The following is a 17,295-nucleotide window of genomic DNA, read 5'->3' as shown; positions in this document are numbered from 1 at the left end:
CTTTTTTCCCAATCATAACACAGCTGTAACTGCGCTGCCAAAAAATAGCCCTTGAAGTAGGGAAGGTTCAACCCTCCCTCCTTCAAGGGCTTATAAAGGTACTCCATCTTCATCCTTACCCGCTTTCTTCCCCAGATCATTAATAATACTTTCAATTAGTTTGAAGAACTTGTCTCAATCCATGTAGGAGCACTCCATAAAACATAAAGGAATTGAGGTAAGACAACCATCTTGACTAATGATATTCTATTGGTTCTAGACAATGGAAGTCTGAGCCATGTCATGATCTTGGATCTTACTTTCACAATCAATGGCATTAAGTTCAATTGTATAAAATCCTCTGTGTTTGATGTTATTGTCATTCCCATATATTCAAATGAATCAGCGACCACCAATAACCTCAAGATAACAATTCAAAGCTATCCACTTGCAAGAGAGTAGTTTTCGACCAGTTAATATCTAATCCTAAAACCTCAAAGTATTTAACTGTGTGAATAATTCTTGGCAGAGTTTGATTAGTGTGATCTATAAAGAATAAAACATCATCTGCATCAGCTTGTCTCACACTAGCTGCTAAGGGCTCAATATAAATGTCAAATAATAATGGGGAAAGTGGGCAACTCTGACGGGTACCTCTAGTCAAACTAAAATAGGATGCCATGCTCCTATTAACATTCAGTTTAGCAGTTTACAGGAGCTTGATCATATTTACAAACCTCTTACCAAATCCCATCCTTCCCAGCACCTTTCAGAGGAATTCCAACTCCACCCTGTCAAACGCTTTAGTAGCATCTAAGTAAGAACAGGATGGAGCGGGACCCCCTCTCAGGTGCCTGTATATTCGCAAATAAATGGTGCAGATTATGATGTGTACCTTTAGTTGGAATAAGCATGTTTTGATCCAGGTGAATGAAGGTATTACCCTAGTAAGCCTTGTAGCCAAAATCCTTGCCAGAAGCTTCACATCAGTATTCATTAACGATATCTGTCTATATGACCCCATATCTAGAGGATCTTTACCCTTTTTTTTTAATTAATGTGATTACTGCTTTTGACATTGATTACGGCAAACTACCACCTTCTACATTCAGTAAATACCCTTAAAAGACAGGGAAGAATAACTTCACCATACTTTCGGTAAACCCTTATATGGAAAACCTTCTGATTCAGTAGAAAAGTTCCTACACAGGATTTAATTTCTGACTCTAACTCTTGCAGGTTAAAGTCTGCCTCTAAGACAGGGGCGTAACTACCATAGCGGCAGACCATGCTACTGCTATGGGGCCCAGGGCAAGAGGGGACCCAGTCTTAGTTGAGATTATCTCCTCTTCTACTGGAGGTGAAAACTTGGTCTGGACTGTACCCTCTAAAGGAACAACTTTTAGCAAATGAAGCAGTGGAAAAATGGCCCAAGGGTCAATGAAAGGGGTTTAGGTAGAAACCCTTCTGTCCTGTGTGGGGGCCTGGATTGATCATTGCTATGGGGCCCTTACTTCTCTATGTACTCCACTGCTCTAAGGATTCCCTCAGAACTTCAGTAAGCACTCGGAGAGTGATGGAATTTAAATAAGAATCCATCATCTCCATCGAGATATTATTACGTGCTTGATATATCTCAGAGAAATGCTTAAGGAGTGCCTCCTTAATTTGCTTTTGATTCTCTACTGGTTACTGATCACCTTAGCAAGCAGCTTTCCTGGCCTAACCGATTCACAAAAATATTTCTGTCCCGTAAAGAATAGCTTCTGTTGGGCTTTTTCCAAAAGAAAGTATAGAATATAGCTGATTTGCACTCTGCATGGCCCTTCTATTTTCTTCTGTATTGTTCTTAAAGAACTGGTCTGCCCTAAATGTAGCAGCTTCTCTTAAACTCCTCTCTCTGGTTCCATATCCCCTTCTTAGGTTAGAGATATTACTAACAAATTTCTCCCTCCTAAAGGCCTTGAAACGTATGCCACTCCAATTGAATCTTTGCAGTGTTGTAATTAACGGCCCAAAAATCTATTGTTTAATTAGACATAGTGGTACATGACCTGGCTTCATATCTCATCTGCTTTATACAACCTAAGTATCTTTGATTAATTAACACCAGGTCAATCCTGGACATGCAATTCCCGGATTTACTAACACAGGAATAAGTTCTTCTTCCCTGTCCCAGAGACCCCTAGACATCAACAAAGCCAAAATCGGCTATCATATACCAAAAACTATCATATACACCCATAGATGAAGATATGCTGAAACGTGCATCGGGGTGGGCACTATCCTGGTTTCAGAGTTTACCATGGGTGACAGTTTTGTTTATCACTTATCTGTGGACATTATTGGCCTATAGTTGTGGTTGTTGCAATGTGCCTTCGACACTGATCTCTTGTACTTAGCCACACTGGTGTTTATTGGTTTCACATATGATTTACGCCAATGCTTGGTGTAAATGATAGTAAGTTCTCATACACTCAACTGTATGTATTTTGTGGATCCACAAAATACGGATGTTGCATCTGCATTTTTTCAATGGTCCCATGGTTTGCATTTTGTGTTCAAGTATAGGACATGTTCTATATTTTTGCAGAACTGACATACGGATGAGTAAAGCACATGGGTCCGCAAATAAAATGAGGACAGCACACAGACTGCATCAGTATTTTTTTGATCCGTGATTTGCAGAATGGATATAGTCGTGGGCATGAGGCGTAAATCCATCAGTCCTTGGGAGGAAATTCACCTCCCTGAGCCCCACCCACTTTTCTCACAACCTTGACAAGAGAAGTGAAAAGTCGCAAATTATGATGCAATTATGCCATAGACCATAATCAGCGACTTTTTTTATGCCACATTATTGACGTAAAACAATAAATATCCCTAATTGTGTGCAAAAAAAAAGGGCAGGGAAAAAAGACAAAAATCATTTTGTAATGATAGTCAATGGTGCTGCAATGCAATTGCAACATGCTGTGACTGTGACGCGACAGTCGCAAAAAATCCATCCAAGTACGAATTTTTTGCAGCTTTCACGTCACAGTTGATGCGTCTCGCATTGCGACACTATTGACCAAAATTACCAAAATATTGCATGACTTTTCAGCGACAAGAGGTTGTGCGACAAATGTTACCGTTTAGCTCTATCCTCTTTTGTCACAAGATATAAATCCCTGTGTAGCCGTAGCCATATCATTCCAAATAAGCTCAGATCATTTCTTTACCAATAACTTTCACATTTTCTTTATTTTGTCACAATTTACTATTATTTTTTCTCATTACACTTACCTCATCTACATAATCATTATTTTCACATTGACTCAGTGGGGATGTACACTTAGATGTTTTGGTGCACCATAGGCAACCACTTGATATGCAATCCAAGCAACTGTAGGAAACACAAAGTAATATATCTCAGTAAACACAGACATATATCTGTGGAAGATGTATTTTAGAAAAATAAGGACCGGAAAAGCTGGATTCACACATTTTGAAACATCCTTTTCAGGTTGTTTTTCACTGGTTTTTTTTTGTTATTGTAAAACACTGCAGCCAGATGTTAAACGGGTTGTGGAAGATGCTATAAAATGCCACCTCATCTAGTTTCCTACAGAGAGTCTTCACTTCAATCTCTATGCTCCCGCTGAGCAACTGTGGGTGGCAGGTTGTGGGTGTAGATGAGCAGCAGGCACAACACATCCCTTAGGGCTGTACGTTGTAACATCAGCCAGGCTTCAACACTGCTCCCTGGGCCAAAAACTCCACCCACTGCACCCTCCATCACCCCTTTGTTGTCTCCTAATGCTTCCTCCCACACAGCTTCGATATAACAAGCAGTGGACTCTGCCTACTAGAGATGAGCGAATTTTTCAAAAATTCGATTTGCCGGTTCGACAAATATTTTTGAAAAAATTTGGTTCGATCAAATATATTGGTGGCAAATTTCGTTAAAAAACGGCTATTTTCTGGCAGCAGAGAGTCTTTATAGTGGTGTAGAACACTGTGCATTGCAGTAACATGCATAGGGAGTCTGCTTTGGTAGTGAAATACTGTGAGTCCGTATGTCATGCAGATGACAGGCGTCGCTCTTAGAATCACTGACCAAATAACTCAAGTATGAACTCAGCCTTACAGGTCGATGTTAGCACCAAGAAGAAGCGCACTCCTTTTACACCGTCATCAGCTGATTCCACATAGGTCTACAGACCTGTTCTATTAAACGCTTATACAAGTAGAGCCCCCCAACAGAGTGGAGAGGGTGTAAGCAGTAAGTTTGTGTTGACATCACTGATTATTTTTCCCTTCCTCTGATCCGTCAGAACAATAACCACCAAAAAACGGATCCTGTCTGTTGAGCATCCGCCTTCACTCGGTCAGCATTTGGTCAGTAATCCATAAGTATTGCTAATGCAAAAAAAAAAACAGGAGTGGATCCAAAACAGAGATGACACATTAACGAAATATTTTCATGTCTTATGTGTTTTGTACCCTCTCCTGCTTTTGGCTACCAAATCATAAGCCAATTCTGATTGGACCATACAGACCTTACAGCTGCTACACAGACAGGATCCGTTGTGCGTCTAATTTTTCTTCCTTCTGACAGATTAGAAGAAGGGTTAAATAAATTATGATGTCAGCCAGGCCGAAAGGCAAAATATTGGCCCAGTCATGAAGTGCGGAGGGTGGGAACAGCATGAGAAGTCCACAGAGTTGCCAAATGACAGAATCTGGAGGTGGTGGCAGCATCAGGAGGAGGCCACAGAGTGGCACAATGACAGTGTGGAGGTGCTGGCAGCATCAGGAGGCCACAGAGTGGCACAATGACAAAGTGCGGAGGTGACGGCAACATCAGGAGGAGGCCACAGAGTAGCAAGGTGACATTGTGTGGAGGTGGCAGCAGCATGAGGAGACCACAGAGTGGCAAGGTGACATAGTGTGGAGATCGCAGCAGCATGAGAAGACCACAGAGTGCAAGGTGACATAGTGTGGAGGTCGCAGCAGCATGAGGAGACCACAGAGTGGCAAGGTGACAGTGTGGAGGTGGCAGCAGCATGAGGAGACCACAGAGTGGCAAGGTGACATAGTGTGGAGGTGGCAGCAGCATCAGGAGGCCACAGAGTGGCACAATGACAGTGTGGAGGTGGCGGCAGCATCAGGAGACCACAGAGTGGCAAGGTGACAATGTAGAAGTGGAAGCAGCATCAGAAGACCACAGAGTGGCAAGGTGACATAGTGTGAAGGTGGCAGCAGCATGAGGAGACCACAGAGTGGCAAGGTGACAGAGTGTGGAGGTGGCAGCAGCATCAGAAGACCACAGAGTGGCAAGGTGACATAGTAAGGAGGTGGCAGCAGCATCAGGAGACCACAGAGTGACCTGGTGACAGAGTGGGGAGGTGGGTGGCAATACCAGTACCAGCTGAAGATGGTGGGTGAAAGAAGGAGCACTTGGCATCAGATGTGTGGCATCAGGCAGGTGGCAGCATCAGAATAGTGGCTGAGGCAGGTAGCCAGAAGAAACCGGTCTCTTTTGTCAAAGTGTTGGTGTGGCAGCATGGATGATCTAGTCTGATGCATGAGGCATTGGTGGGTGGAAATCCTGGCTGATCCACGCCTGATCCATCTTGACAAAGGTCAGTCTCTCCACATTTTGGGTGGACAGGTGAATTCTTCTTGGGGTAACTATGGCCCCCGCTGCACTAAACACCTGCTCTGATGCCACACTACTGGCCGGGCAGGACAGCTTTTCCAGGGAAAACTGTGCTAGTTACCGCCACAAATCCAGTTTGGCTGCCCAGTAGTTCAGCGGATCTTCAATGTGGGGTGGCAGGGTACTGTTCAAATATTCCACCACCTGCTGGTTCAGGTCCTGCTCCAGGTCTAGCTGCTGCTGGTGAGTACTTTCTTCACTAAGCGGGTGAAGAAAGCTGCTCATCAGCAACTCTAGACTCAAATTGCTGCTGATTGAGTTGGAACTGCTCCTACCCCGCACCCTGCCACAGCAGCCATGGCAGAGAAATGTGATCACAGAGGGCCCCTTCGGTCAGACCTGCGAGAGGATGGACGAGGGTGCAGATAGGCAGTGGCCAACTGACTACATAGGATGGCTCTATAGTAGTTCAGCTTGTCCTCCCTCTCAGTGGGTGTAAAAAAGGCCCCCATTTTTGAATGGTAGCAAGGGTCCAACAAGGTGTAGAGCCAGAAGTCATCCCTCTGCCGAATGGTGACAATTCAGCTGTCACTACGCAAGCAAGTGAGCATGCATCGGGCCATTTGCGAAAGTGACTCGGAGGGACACCCTGCCTCCATCTCCATTGCATACTGCCATGGTGTGCCTGGGTCCTCTGCCTCGTCTTCCTCATCGCCCTGTAGCTCCTCTGGCTGCTCCTGCTCCTCCTCTCCAGTCCCCTGTGTGTAAAAACCACCCATTTTGCTACACATTGCTTGTGCTCAAATGTCCTCCTCCTCCAGTTCAGCCCCACAGGGCTCATGTGGCCGTGAGATCTAGGCGCCACGTCTCCAGTCCCCTGACCAGCCAGATTTACCAGCATCTGTTCCAGGACATGAAGCAGTGGAATGACGTTGTTCATACTGTAGTTCTGGCGACTGACAAATAATGTTTCCTCCTCAAAGGGCCTGACCAAATGGCAGGTGTCGTGCGTGAGCTGCCACTGGCTGACATTGAAGTTACACAGAGGAGTACTCCTGTCTGCTTGGATCATCAAGAGATCGTTTATGGCCTTTCTCTGTTCGTATAGTCGGTCCAACATATGGAGAGTGGAATTCCAACGAGTGGAAAGGTCACAAAGCCTATGTTGGGGGATGCCATTCTGCTGCTGCAGCTCAAGGAGGATGTGCTTTGCGATGTACGAGTGGCTAAAGTGCATGCAAAGTTTACTGGCCATTTTTAGGATGTCTTGCAGATGGGTGTCTTGACAACCAGATTGAACACGTGTGCCATGCAGGGCGCATGACTCAACCCTCTTCGATGCAGCGCTGACACCATGTTCTTTCCGTTGTCGGTCACCATTGTTCCGATTTTGAGTTGTCGAGGAGAAAGCCAGGATTCGATTTCTTGGTGAAAGACACGAAGCAGTTCCTCCCCTGTGTGACTCCATTCGCCCAGGCAAACGAGGTGCAGAACAGTGTGACACTGCCATGCCCTGCACATGTGGCATGTCGGATTGGCACTGTGAATTGTCCCTGCAGTGGAGGCTGAGGACACGGTGGAGGATGAGGAGGCAGAGGCGGACATTGTCGCAGGACCAACGGAGTGAGAACGTGGAGGCGGAAGCGGCATCACCTGGCCAAGTTGCTGGTGTGGCTGTGCAGGAACCACATTTACCCAGTGGGCCGTAAAGGACATGTATTGTCCCTGACCGTAGTTACAGCTCCACATGTCGGCACTGCCGTGCACTTTGGCAGACACCGATAAGGCTCAAGGACTGGCCCACCTTCTGTTCTACATGTGTGTGCAGGGCTGGTACTGCCTTTTTGGCAAAGAAATGACTGCTTGGGACTCTCCAACTCTGCTCGGCACAAGCCATCAGTTCTATAAAAGGTGCAGAGTCCACCACTTGGAAAGGGTGGGACTGCAGCACCAAGAACTTCGAAAGGAGCACCTTCAGCTTGTGTGCCGTTGGATGAGTGTACACATACTGTTGTCTCTTGGCAATTGCTTCGGTGATCGATTGCTGACGGAATCACTGATGAGGAGTAAGAGGAGGAGGAGGAGCAGAAGCATCAGGACCAGAAGATAATGGAAAGGACAGACAGCTCTCTTCGGCTGAGGTGGTAGAGCCTTGACTGCCTGAAACCTGGTGTGTGCCACTGGGTGATGCAGCAGTTGCTGCAGCAGGCTGGACCACCACATCTGAGCCACGGTTCTCCCAGGACACTTTATGGTGACGCTGCATATGTTGACGCAGGGCCTTAGTGCCAACATTGGCACCCTGGCCACGCTACACCTTCTGCCCAAAAATTCTACATATGGCCAAGTTCACCTCCTCCGGCAGATTAACGAAAAACTGCCACACCGTCAAGTAGGTGATTTTACCCCCTACACTCCACACTAACTGACTACTAACGCTGCTGCTTCCGTGAACCCGTGCACCACTACTTTCCGTGCAGGTAGGCTCCTGCGAAGCGGGTGGTCTACCCCGAGCACGTTTGGCTCCCGACCTCCCACTGTTGTCATCCTGCTGAGTCCCGCCGACGCTAGCGACTTACTGCTGGCTCTGCCACTACCTCACGGGCTAGCTGCCTCACCCGGCTCCCAAGTGCGATCAGCTACATCATCATCATCGAGTACTGTCTGCATGTCACTGATGTTCTCCTCAACCATCTCTGGGTCAGGAGTCTCACCACTCGCAACACCAGCTCCCACGCCACTCTCCTCATCACTACCTGGCAACCTAGCAGAGGAAGCGGCGGATGTCCCCTCCACATCTTGGCTGACCAGTAACTGCTGACTGTCCTCTAGTAGCTCGTCTTCACTGTATAGTGGGGCTGAGCCCACAGCATATAATACTTCTCTGGCTGAGGGAACAGAAAAGGACAGAGGCAGGTTGAGGACAGGTGAGGGCACAGGGCCTGCTCCCGGGCCATGCAAACTAAGAGTTGTGTCTGAAGAACCCACTGACTCTTGGCTGGGGGTGTCTGATGTTACTTGAGACAAAGTGGATGACCGACTCAACCATTCAAGAACCGCTGGGTTGCTGGTCAAGACACGACCGCTAGATGGCACTGGGAGCTCAGGCCTCTCACTGTGACTCCTGCTGCCACGCCCCCTTACGCTGCTGCAACCTATGCCTGCGCCAGAAACATTTAGGCCTCTGCCACTCCCCTGTGCAGGGCCTTGCACTACTCTGTCTGACATACTGTGAGATCAAATAGATAAAAACACCCCAAAAAAGTCTGTAATTTTCTCACTTCACCAGACAATGGCTAAGCCCTTTTTTTTCCACTAATACCCACCAAAAAAGACTGTAATTTTCTCACCTTACCACACAATGGCAAATACTTTTTTTTGGGTCACAAATACACACAAAAAATGGCTTTAGAACATATAACTGCACAGCAAATATATTTTTATTTTGCCACTAATACATGGCAAAAAGGGCTTCAGAACATATAACTGCACCACTGAATGGCAAATATATTTTTATTTTGCCTCTAATACATGGCAAAAATGGCTTTAGAACATATAACTGCACAGCTGAACAGCAAATATATTTTTATTTTGCCATTAATACACGGCAAAAAGGGCTTTAGAACATATAACTGCACAGTTGAACTGCAAATATATTATTATTTTGCCACTAATACACGTAAAAAATGGCTTTAGAACATATACGGTAACTGCACCACTGAACGGCAAATATATTTTTATTTTGCCACTAATACACGGCAAAAGGGGCTTTAGAACATATAACTGCACCGCTAAATGGCAAATATATTTTTATTTTGCCACTAATACATAGCAAAAAGGGCTTTAGAACATATAACTGCACAGCTGAACGGCAAATATATTTAACTTTTGCCACTTATGTTCCACTAATGCACGACAAAAAGGGCTTTGGAACATATAACTGCACCGCTGAACTGAAAATATATTTAACTTTTGCCACTAAGGTGCCACTAATGCACACAAAAAAGGGCTTTAGAACAAATAACTGCACCACTCAACGGCAAATATATTTTTCTTTTGCCACTAATACACACCAAAAAGGCCTGTAATTTTCGCACTTCACCACACAACGGCTAATAAGCCCTTTTTTCCAAAAAATGCTTTAGTACATACAACTGCACCGTATAAGGGCAAATAAGACATAGAAATATTTCCTTGTAATAAACCCTGTTAATGGCTGTATCAAACAGCACTTGCTCCTCAATAACAAAAAAACGGTTTGCTGGAGTTACAGAGCAGTAGCAATTTGGATCCCCAGTCAGTGCAGCAAGCTGTACTAGGATTGTTCCTATTACCCAGGCTGTAACCTCCCCTACTGAACCCTGTTCAACATAAATGCTGTGGAATGATTCCTCACTATCCTTTCCCTACAGCTTGAATAATCTTTCCCTGCACTTGTAAATCTTTTTTTTAGCACAATTAAGTTTTTTCTAGCACTGTCCCTAGCGCCTGCTGACGTCTCTCCCTGCACTAAGCACACTGGAAAATAGCTGAATCCAAGATGGCTGAGGGTATTTATAGGGCTGTGACATCACAGGGCTGACTGGCTGCTGATTGGCTGCATGCATGGCATTATGGGTTATCCCACCATCCCAGAGTTCCTTGCTCCATGTCCTCACACATGCAACAGCCATTTTAGGAATAAATGTGATTCGTTACCACGAAGCGTGAGGAAATTCGGATCTGGTGCAAATCGAATTTTTCCTGAACTTCGTCGCTCATCTCTACTGACTACCTTGCTTGTAGAGAAAGATCACATGGGTCTAATATCATGACCATTCGGCTGGGCATCATGGGAGGCCTGGTCATGATAAGGTCAGAGGAAATACAGGGGGAGATTTACAAAGTGGTGTAAAGTTGAACTGGCTTAATTGCCCATAGCAACCAATTAGATTCCACCTTTCATTTTCTGAAGGAGCTATGAAAAATGAAAGGTAAAATTTGATATGCTATTTTCCTTTACACCAGTTTAATAAATCTCCCCCACAGTCTCCACAGATGGCACAGTCACATTACCACTCTCCTGATCTCTGGAGTGAGACAAAAAAAGGAGCGCAAGTGCATTAGTAAATTGCAGACACTGGCAGGCAAAGCACAGGGAAAGGGAAAATGTATACCTGGATAACCCCTCTATAGTAAAAAGTAGTAAAAGTACACATGCACAGCATTTTGGTGATAGCAGTTTTTTGGGCTAAATGGTCTTTTTAAAATATAAAAAAAAATATGGCACTTTTTTGGTGTTGTTTTCATTGGTTTATCTATGGTACTTAAAATACACCAGAAAAAATAGCACGTACAAAATCACATATATTAAAACACTTGGAAAAATATTTGAAATTCATGTAATTTTCTACATGTGTTTTAAAATGCTGAAAAACAGGGGGGGGGAGAGACTTAAAGGGGTTGTCTAGGAACAGAAAAACATGCTGCCTTCTTCCAAAGACAGCTCCACACCTGTCCATGGTTTGTGTCTGGTATTACTGCTCAGCTTCATTGAAGTGAATAGGGCTGAGCTGCAATACAGCACACAAGGTGTGGACAGGGGCGGTGCTGTTTTTGGACGAAAGAAGCCTTATTTTTCAGATTCTAGACAGGCTCTTTAAAACAGAGTACCAAATCATTTATGGGTTTTAGGCATGGGCGGATTGGCCATGGACCCTACAGGGAAATTTCCCGATGGGCCGATGCCTAGAGAGGCTACTCAAGCCCTCCTCACATCCACAAGCTGGGTACATAATGATCTGATTATCTCCTACTCACCTGGCCAGCAGCCCTCCTGAATTTAACTGTATGGACATCCTCAGGACAGCTATATAGTTGAATATTGTGGCACAAGTGGCAGTATTTTGTGCTGCACTGTGGTATTTGTTTAAACTAGGAAAGGTATATTGCACTGCCCTACGGTATTGCTGGGCCTCCTACTTCTGTTTTCCCTGCCTATTATGTTGCCTTCTTTCAAAATAGACCCGCCTGCAACTTTTACGTTTTTTTTCCAGAGCCAATTTTAGTTCCCAGTCCACCCCTGGTTTCAGGCATGGAGTATTGAGATTTGGTTGTGAAGACCTAAATTAATTCATCCCACTGGACATCAGGCCATAAGATATAAACGCAAAATACTACGCAAAATGTAGATCAATAAATATGCTGTCCTTCAGTCCTAGCCAGAGGCCACCTTGAGCTGGATCCTGGATCGGTGCCATTGGCGCTGGGGGAAGGTCTCCTGCCACAATCCCGTCCATAACTGTCGCTGTATCCTGCCGACTACACCAAGATGTAAGCCATGTACCGGGTGGGCTCCCCAGGATACAGTGAAGTCATGAACGAGGAAAGCAACCCCAACACCAGCTTTTGCCAAAACAGAATTTTACTTAAACGTGGCAATAAACACAACTACAAATGTTGGGAACATAAATTTACATACACCCAGCCCAAAGGCTGAGACCCTTGTGCTGCACAGCACTGCGCCCTCTGATGGATGCAGGAGGAAAGTGCGGTTATTTACCTACTGGCGGGCACAACTAAACTGCCACACCTTACCTGTTATTAACCTTAAAAAAACAAGAACAATTGTTTAGGTGCCTGGTGCGGGCTAGCCTTTGGTGCAGCACAATAGCTTACAATTTTGCAAAGCTCTACAGTATTCCACCCCCCCTCCCCTAACTGGTCTTGTAGCACGTGCCTGAGTATTCCTCCTGACCAAAACGCCAACCTGGCTTGAGTTTGTGGGAAGTTTATCAGCTCTCCAATGTGAAATATAACTTTAAGGTATGGAGTCCTTACAATGAACAGTAGTAACACTTGTGGCCTGACACAAACAGAGACTCTAACTAACTAACTACAGGCCTGGTCTCAGTCTCTAGGCGCCAACCCTGTAATGAGGTGCGTGCACGATCTTACCAACCCGGGTCTGCTCTGCATCCGCTGGTGACTCTGAACAGAACAAATGCCTCACCAACAAGCATGCGGTACCACAGTGTATGTAGCTTTGCTCCTCAGCTCTCATCAACGTTCCTGGAAGCAATCCTCGTTCCTTTGGACAGGATCAGGGTCTTGAACTTTACTTAGCTGCAGCTTTGGTCACTGAGGTATGCTCCCATACTTGGATGCCGTTGGATCCTCTGCTCACACAGTTCCTCAGTCTCAGCTTCCTCTAAGATGTCCTCCGTGGACACCCGAACACCTGTATAAAGTGTTTGCAGACCACGTCAGTGGCCGACTCTGCCGTCTGGTCTCTGGTGGGTACAGCCACCGCATACTTTGTGAAATGATCTGTCATGACTAGACAGTACGAGTGTCCGGAGGTAGAGTACCCAATCATAAGGAGTTCTAGGGGCACTGAGGTCTGGATGGCCTGGACAGCCCGCAGGGCCGACACTTAAGACATGCCTAGGCCACCATGTCTGCCAAATCTGGACAGTATAACAGCCGTTGAAAGTTTTATCGCTCTCAAAATGGGAACCCGTCTCATGGGCTTCCCTGGCAGCCTCTGATCCCAATGACATGGGGATGACAATCTGTCGCCGGTACTGCAACTCTGATTGCAAGTATGTGTGCAGTACGCCAGTCCTTCAGGGTGAGCGAGTGTGAGGTCACAGGGGTCAATTAACCACTTCCCGCCACGCTAACGCCGAAAGGCGTCATTGCGGCGGCTCCCCCAGGCTACGCTAACGCCAATAGGCGTCATCTCGCGTGAGCCGAGATTTCCTGTGAACGCGCGCACACAGGCGCGCGCGCTCACAGGAACGGAAGGTAAGAGAGTTGATCTCCAGCCTGCCAGCGGCGATCGTTCGCTGGCAGGCTGGAGATGTGTTTTTTTTAACCCCTAACAGGTATATTAGACGCTGTTTTGATAACAGCGTCTAATATACCTGCTACCTGGTCCTCTGGTGGTCCCCTTTGTTTGGATCGACCACCAGAGGACACAGGTAGCTCAGTAAAGTAGCACCAAGCACCACTACACTACACTACACCCCCCCCCCCGTCACTTATTAACCCCTTATTAGCCCCTGATCACCCCTGATCACCCCATATAGACTCCCTGATCACCCCCCTGTCATTGATCACCCCCCTGTCATTGATCACCCCCCTGTAAAGCTCCATTCAGACGTCCGCATGATTTTTACGGATCCACTGATAGATGGATCGGATCCGCAAAACGCATCCGGACGTCTGAATGAAGCCTTACAGGGGCGTGATCAATGACTGTGGTGATCACCCCATATAGACTCCCTGATCACCCCCCTGTCATTGATTACCCCCCTGTCATTGATCACCCCCCTGTAAAGCTCCATTCAGACGTCCGCATGATTTTTACGGATCCACTGATAGATGGATCGGATCCGCAAAACGCATCCGGACGTCTGAATGAAGCCTTACAGGGGCATGATCAATGACTGTGGTGATCACCCCATATAGACTCCCTGATCACCCCCCTGTAAAGCTCCATTCAGATGTCCGCATGATTTTTACGGATGCACTGATAGATGGATCGGATCCGCAAAACGCATCCGGACGTCTGAATGAAGCCTTACAGGGGCATGATCAATGATTGTGGTGATCACCCCATATAGACTCCCTGATCACCCCCCTGTCATTGATCACCCCCCTGTAAAGCTCCATTCAGATGTCCGCATGATTTTTACGGATGCACTGATAGATGGATCGGATCCGCAAAACGCATACGGACGTCTGAATGAAGCCTTACAGGGGCATGATCAATGACTGTGGTGATCACCCCCCTGTCATTGATTACCCCCCTGTAAAGCTCCATTCAGATGTCCGCATGATTTTTACGGATGCACTGATAGATGGATCGGATCCGCAAAACGCATCCGGACGTCTGAATGAAGCCTTACAGGGGCATGATCAATGACTGTGGTGATCACCCCCCTGTCATTGATTACCCCCCTGTAAAGCTCCATTCAGATGTCCGCATGATTTTTACGGATGCACTGATAGATGGATCGGATCCGCAAAACGCATCCGGACGTCTGAATGAAGCCTTACAGGGGCATGATCAATGACTGTGGTGATCACCCCCCTGTCATTGATTACCCCCCTGTAAAGCTCCATTCAGATGTCCGCATGATTTTTACGGATGCACGGATAGATGGATCGGATCCGCAAAACGCATCCGGACGTCTGAATGAAGCCTTACAGGGGCGTGATCAATGACTGTGGTTATCACCCCATATAGACTCCCTGATCACCCCCCTGTCATTGATTACACCCCTGTCATTGATCACCCCCCTGTAAAGCTCCATTCAGATGTCCGCATGATTTTTACGGATCCACTGATAGATGGATCGGATCCGCAAAACGCATCCGGACGTCTGAATGAAGCCTTACAGGGGCATGATCAATGACTGTGGTGATCACCCCCCTGTCATTGATTACCCCCCTGTAAAGCTCCATTCAGATGTCCGCATGATTTTTACGGATGCACTGATAGATGGATCGGATCCGCAAAACGCATCCGGACGTCTGAATGAAGCCTTACAGGGGCATGATCAATGACTGTGGTGATCACCCCCCTGTCATTGATTACCCCCCTGTAAAGCTCCATTCAGATGTCCGCATGATTTTTACGGATGCACGGATAGATGGATCGGATCCGCAAAACGCATCCGGACGTCTGAATGAAGCCTTACAGGGGCGTGATCAATGACTGTGGTTATCACCCCATATAGACTCCCTGATCACCCCCCTGTCATTGATTACCCCCCTGTCATTGATTACCCCCCTGTCATTGATTACCCCCCTGTAAAGCTCCATTCAGACGTCCGCATGATTTTTACGGATCCACTGATAGATGGATCGGATCCGCAAAACGCATCCGGACGTCTGAATGAAGCCTTACAGGGGCATGATCAATGACTGTGGTGATCACCCCATATAGACTCCCTGATCACCCCCCTGTCATTCATCACCCCCCTGTAAAGCTCCATTCAGATGTCCGCATGATTTTTACGGATGCACTGATAGATGGATCGGATCCGCAAAACGCATACGGACGTCTGAATGAAGCCTTACACGGGCGTGATCAATGACTGTGGTTATCACCCCATATAGACTCCCTGATCACCCCCCTGTCATTGATCACCCCCCCTGTCATTGATCACCCCCCCTGTCATTGATCACCCCTCTGTAAGGCTCCATTCAGACATTTTTTTGGCCCAAGTTAGCGGAATTTTTTTTTTTTTTTTCTTACAAAGTCTCATATTCCACTAACTTGTGTCAAAAAATAAAATCTCGCATGAACTCACCATACCCCTCACGGAAACCAAATGCGTAAATTTTTTTAGACATTTATATTCCAGACTTCTTCTCACGCTTTAGGGCCCCTAGAATGCCAGGGCAGTATAAATACCCCACATGTGACTCCATTTCGGAAAGAAGACACCCCCAGGTATTCCGTGAGGGGCATATTGAGTCCATGAAAGATTGAAATTTTTGTCCCAAGTTAGCGGAACGGGAGACTTTGTGAGAAAAAAATTAAAAATATCAATTTCCGCTAACTTGTGCCAAAAAAAAAAAATTTCTATGAACTCGCCATGCCCCTCATTGAATACCTTGGGGTGTCTTCTTTCCAAAATGGGGTCACATGTGGGGTATTTATACTGCCCTGGCATTCTAGGGGCCCCAAAGCGTGAGAAGAAGTCTGGTATCCAAATGTCTAAAAATGCCCTCCTAAAAGGAATTTGGGCACCTTTGCGCATCTAGGCTGCAATAAAGTGTCACACATCTGGTATCGCCATACTCAGGAGAAGTTGGGGAATGTGTTTTGGGGTGTCATTTTACATATACCCATGCTGGGTGAGAGAAATATCTTGGTCAAATGCCAACTTTGTATAAAAAAATGGTAAAAGTTGTCTTTTGCCAAGATATTTCTCTCACCCAGCAAGGGTATATGTAAAATGACACCCCAAAACACATTCCCCAACTTCTCCTGAATACGGCGATACCACATGTGTGACACTTTTTTGCAGCCTAGGTGGGCAAAGGGGCCCATATTCCAAAGAGCACCTTTAGGATTTCACAGGTCATTTACCTACTTACCACACATTAGGGCCCCTGGAAAATCCCAGGGCAGTATAACTACCCCACAAGTGACCCCATTTTGGAAAGAAGACACCCCAAGGTATTCCGTGAGGGGCATGGCAAGTTCCTAGAATTTTTTATTTTTTGTCACAAGTTAGTGGAAAATGCTGATTTTTTTTTTTTTTTTTTTTCATACAAAGTCTCATATTCCACTAACTTGTGACAAAAAATAAAAACTTCCATGAACTCACTATGCCCATCAGCGAATACCTTGGGGTATCTTCTTTCCAAAATGGGGTCACTTGTGGGGTAGTTATACTGCCCTGGCATTCTAGGGGCCCAAATGTGTGGTAAGGAGTTTGAAATCAAATTCTGTAAAAAATGACCTGTGAAATCCGAAAGGTGCTCTTTGGAATATGGGCCCCTTTGCCCACCTAGGCTGCAAAAAAGTGTCACACATCTGGTATCCCCGTACTCAGGAGAAGGTGGGGAATGTGTTTTGGGGTGTCATTTTACATATACCCCTGCTGGGTGAGAGAAATATCTTGGCAAAAGACAACTTTTCCCATTTTTTTATACAAAGTTGGCAT

The 17,295-nt window shown here is 46.1% G+C and overlaps 1 protein-coding gene across 1 annotated transcript in view; it reads right to left on the bottom strand.

Moving 5' to 3' along the window:
• PLXNC1 (plexin C1) overlaps positions 1-17,295 on the bottom strand; it is a 168,387-nt gene that overhangs the window by 107,209 nt on the left and 43,883 nt on the right. Inside the window, exon 8 of the mRNA XM_040408849.1 lies at positions 3,268-3,367. Coding sequence (XP_040264783.1) covers positions 3,268-3,367 — 100 coding nt within the window. The remainder of the gene's footprint in view (positions 1-3,267; positions 3,368-17,295) is intronic.

This window comes from Bufo bufo, chromosome 1 (genome assembly GCF_905171765.1).
Source record: "Bufo bufo chromosome 1, aBufBuf1.1, whole genome shotgun sequence".
In the NCBI taxonomy this organism is placed as follows: domain Eukaryota; kingdom Metazoa; phylum Chordata; class Amphibia; order Anura; family Bufonidae; genus Bufo; species Bufo bufo.
This window is presented reverse-complemented; position numbering and strand designations above follow the sequence as displayed.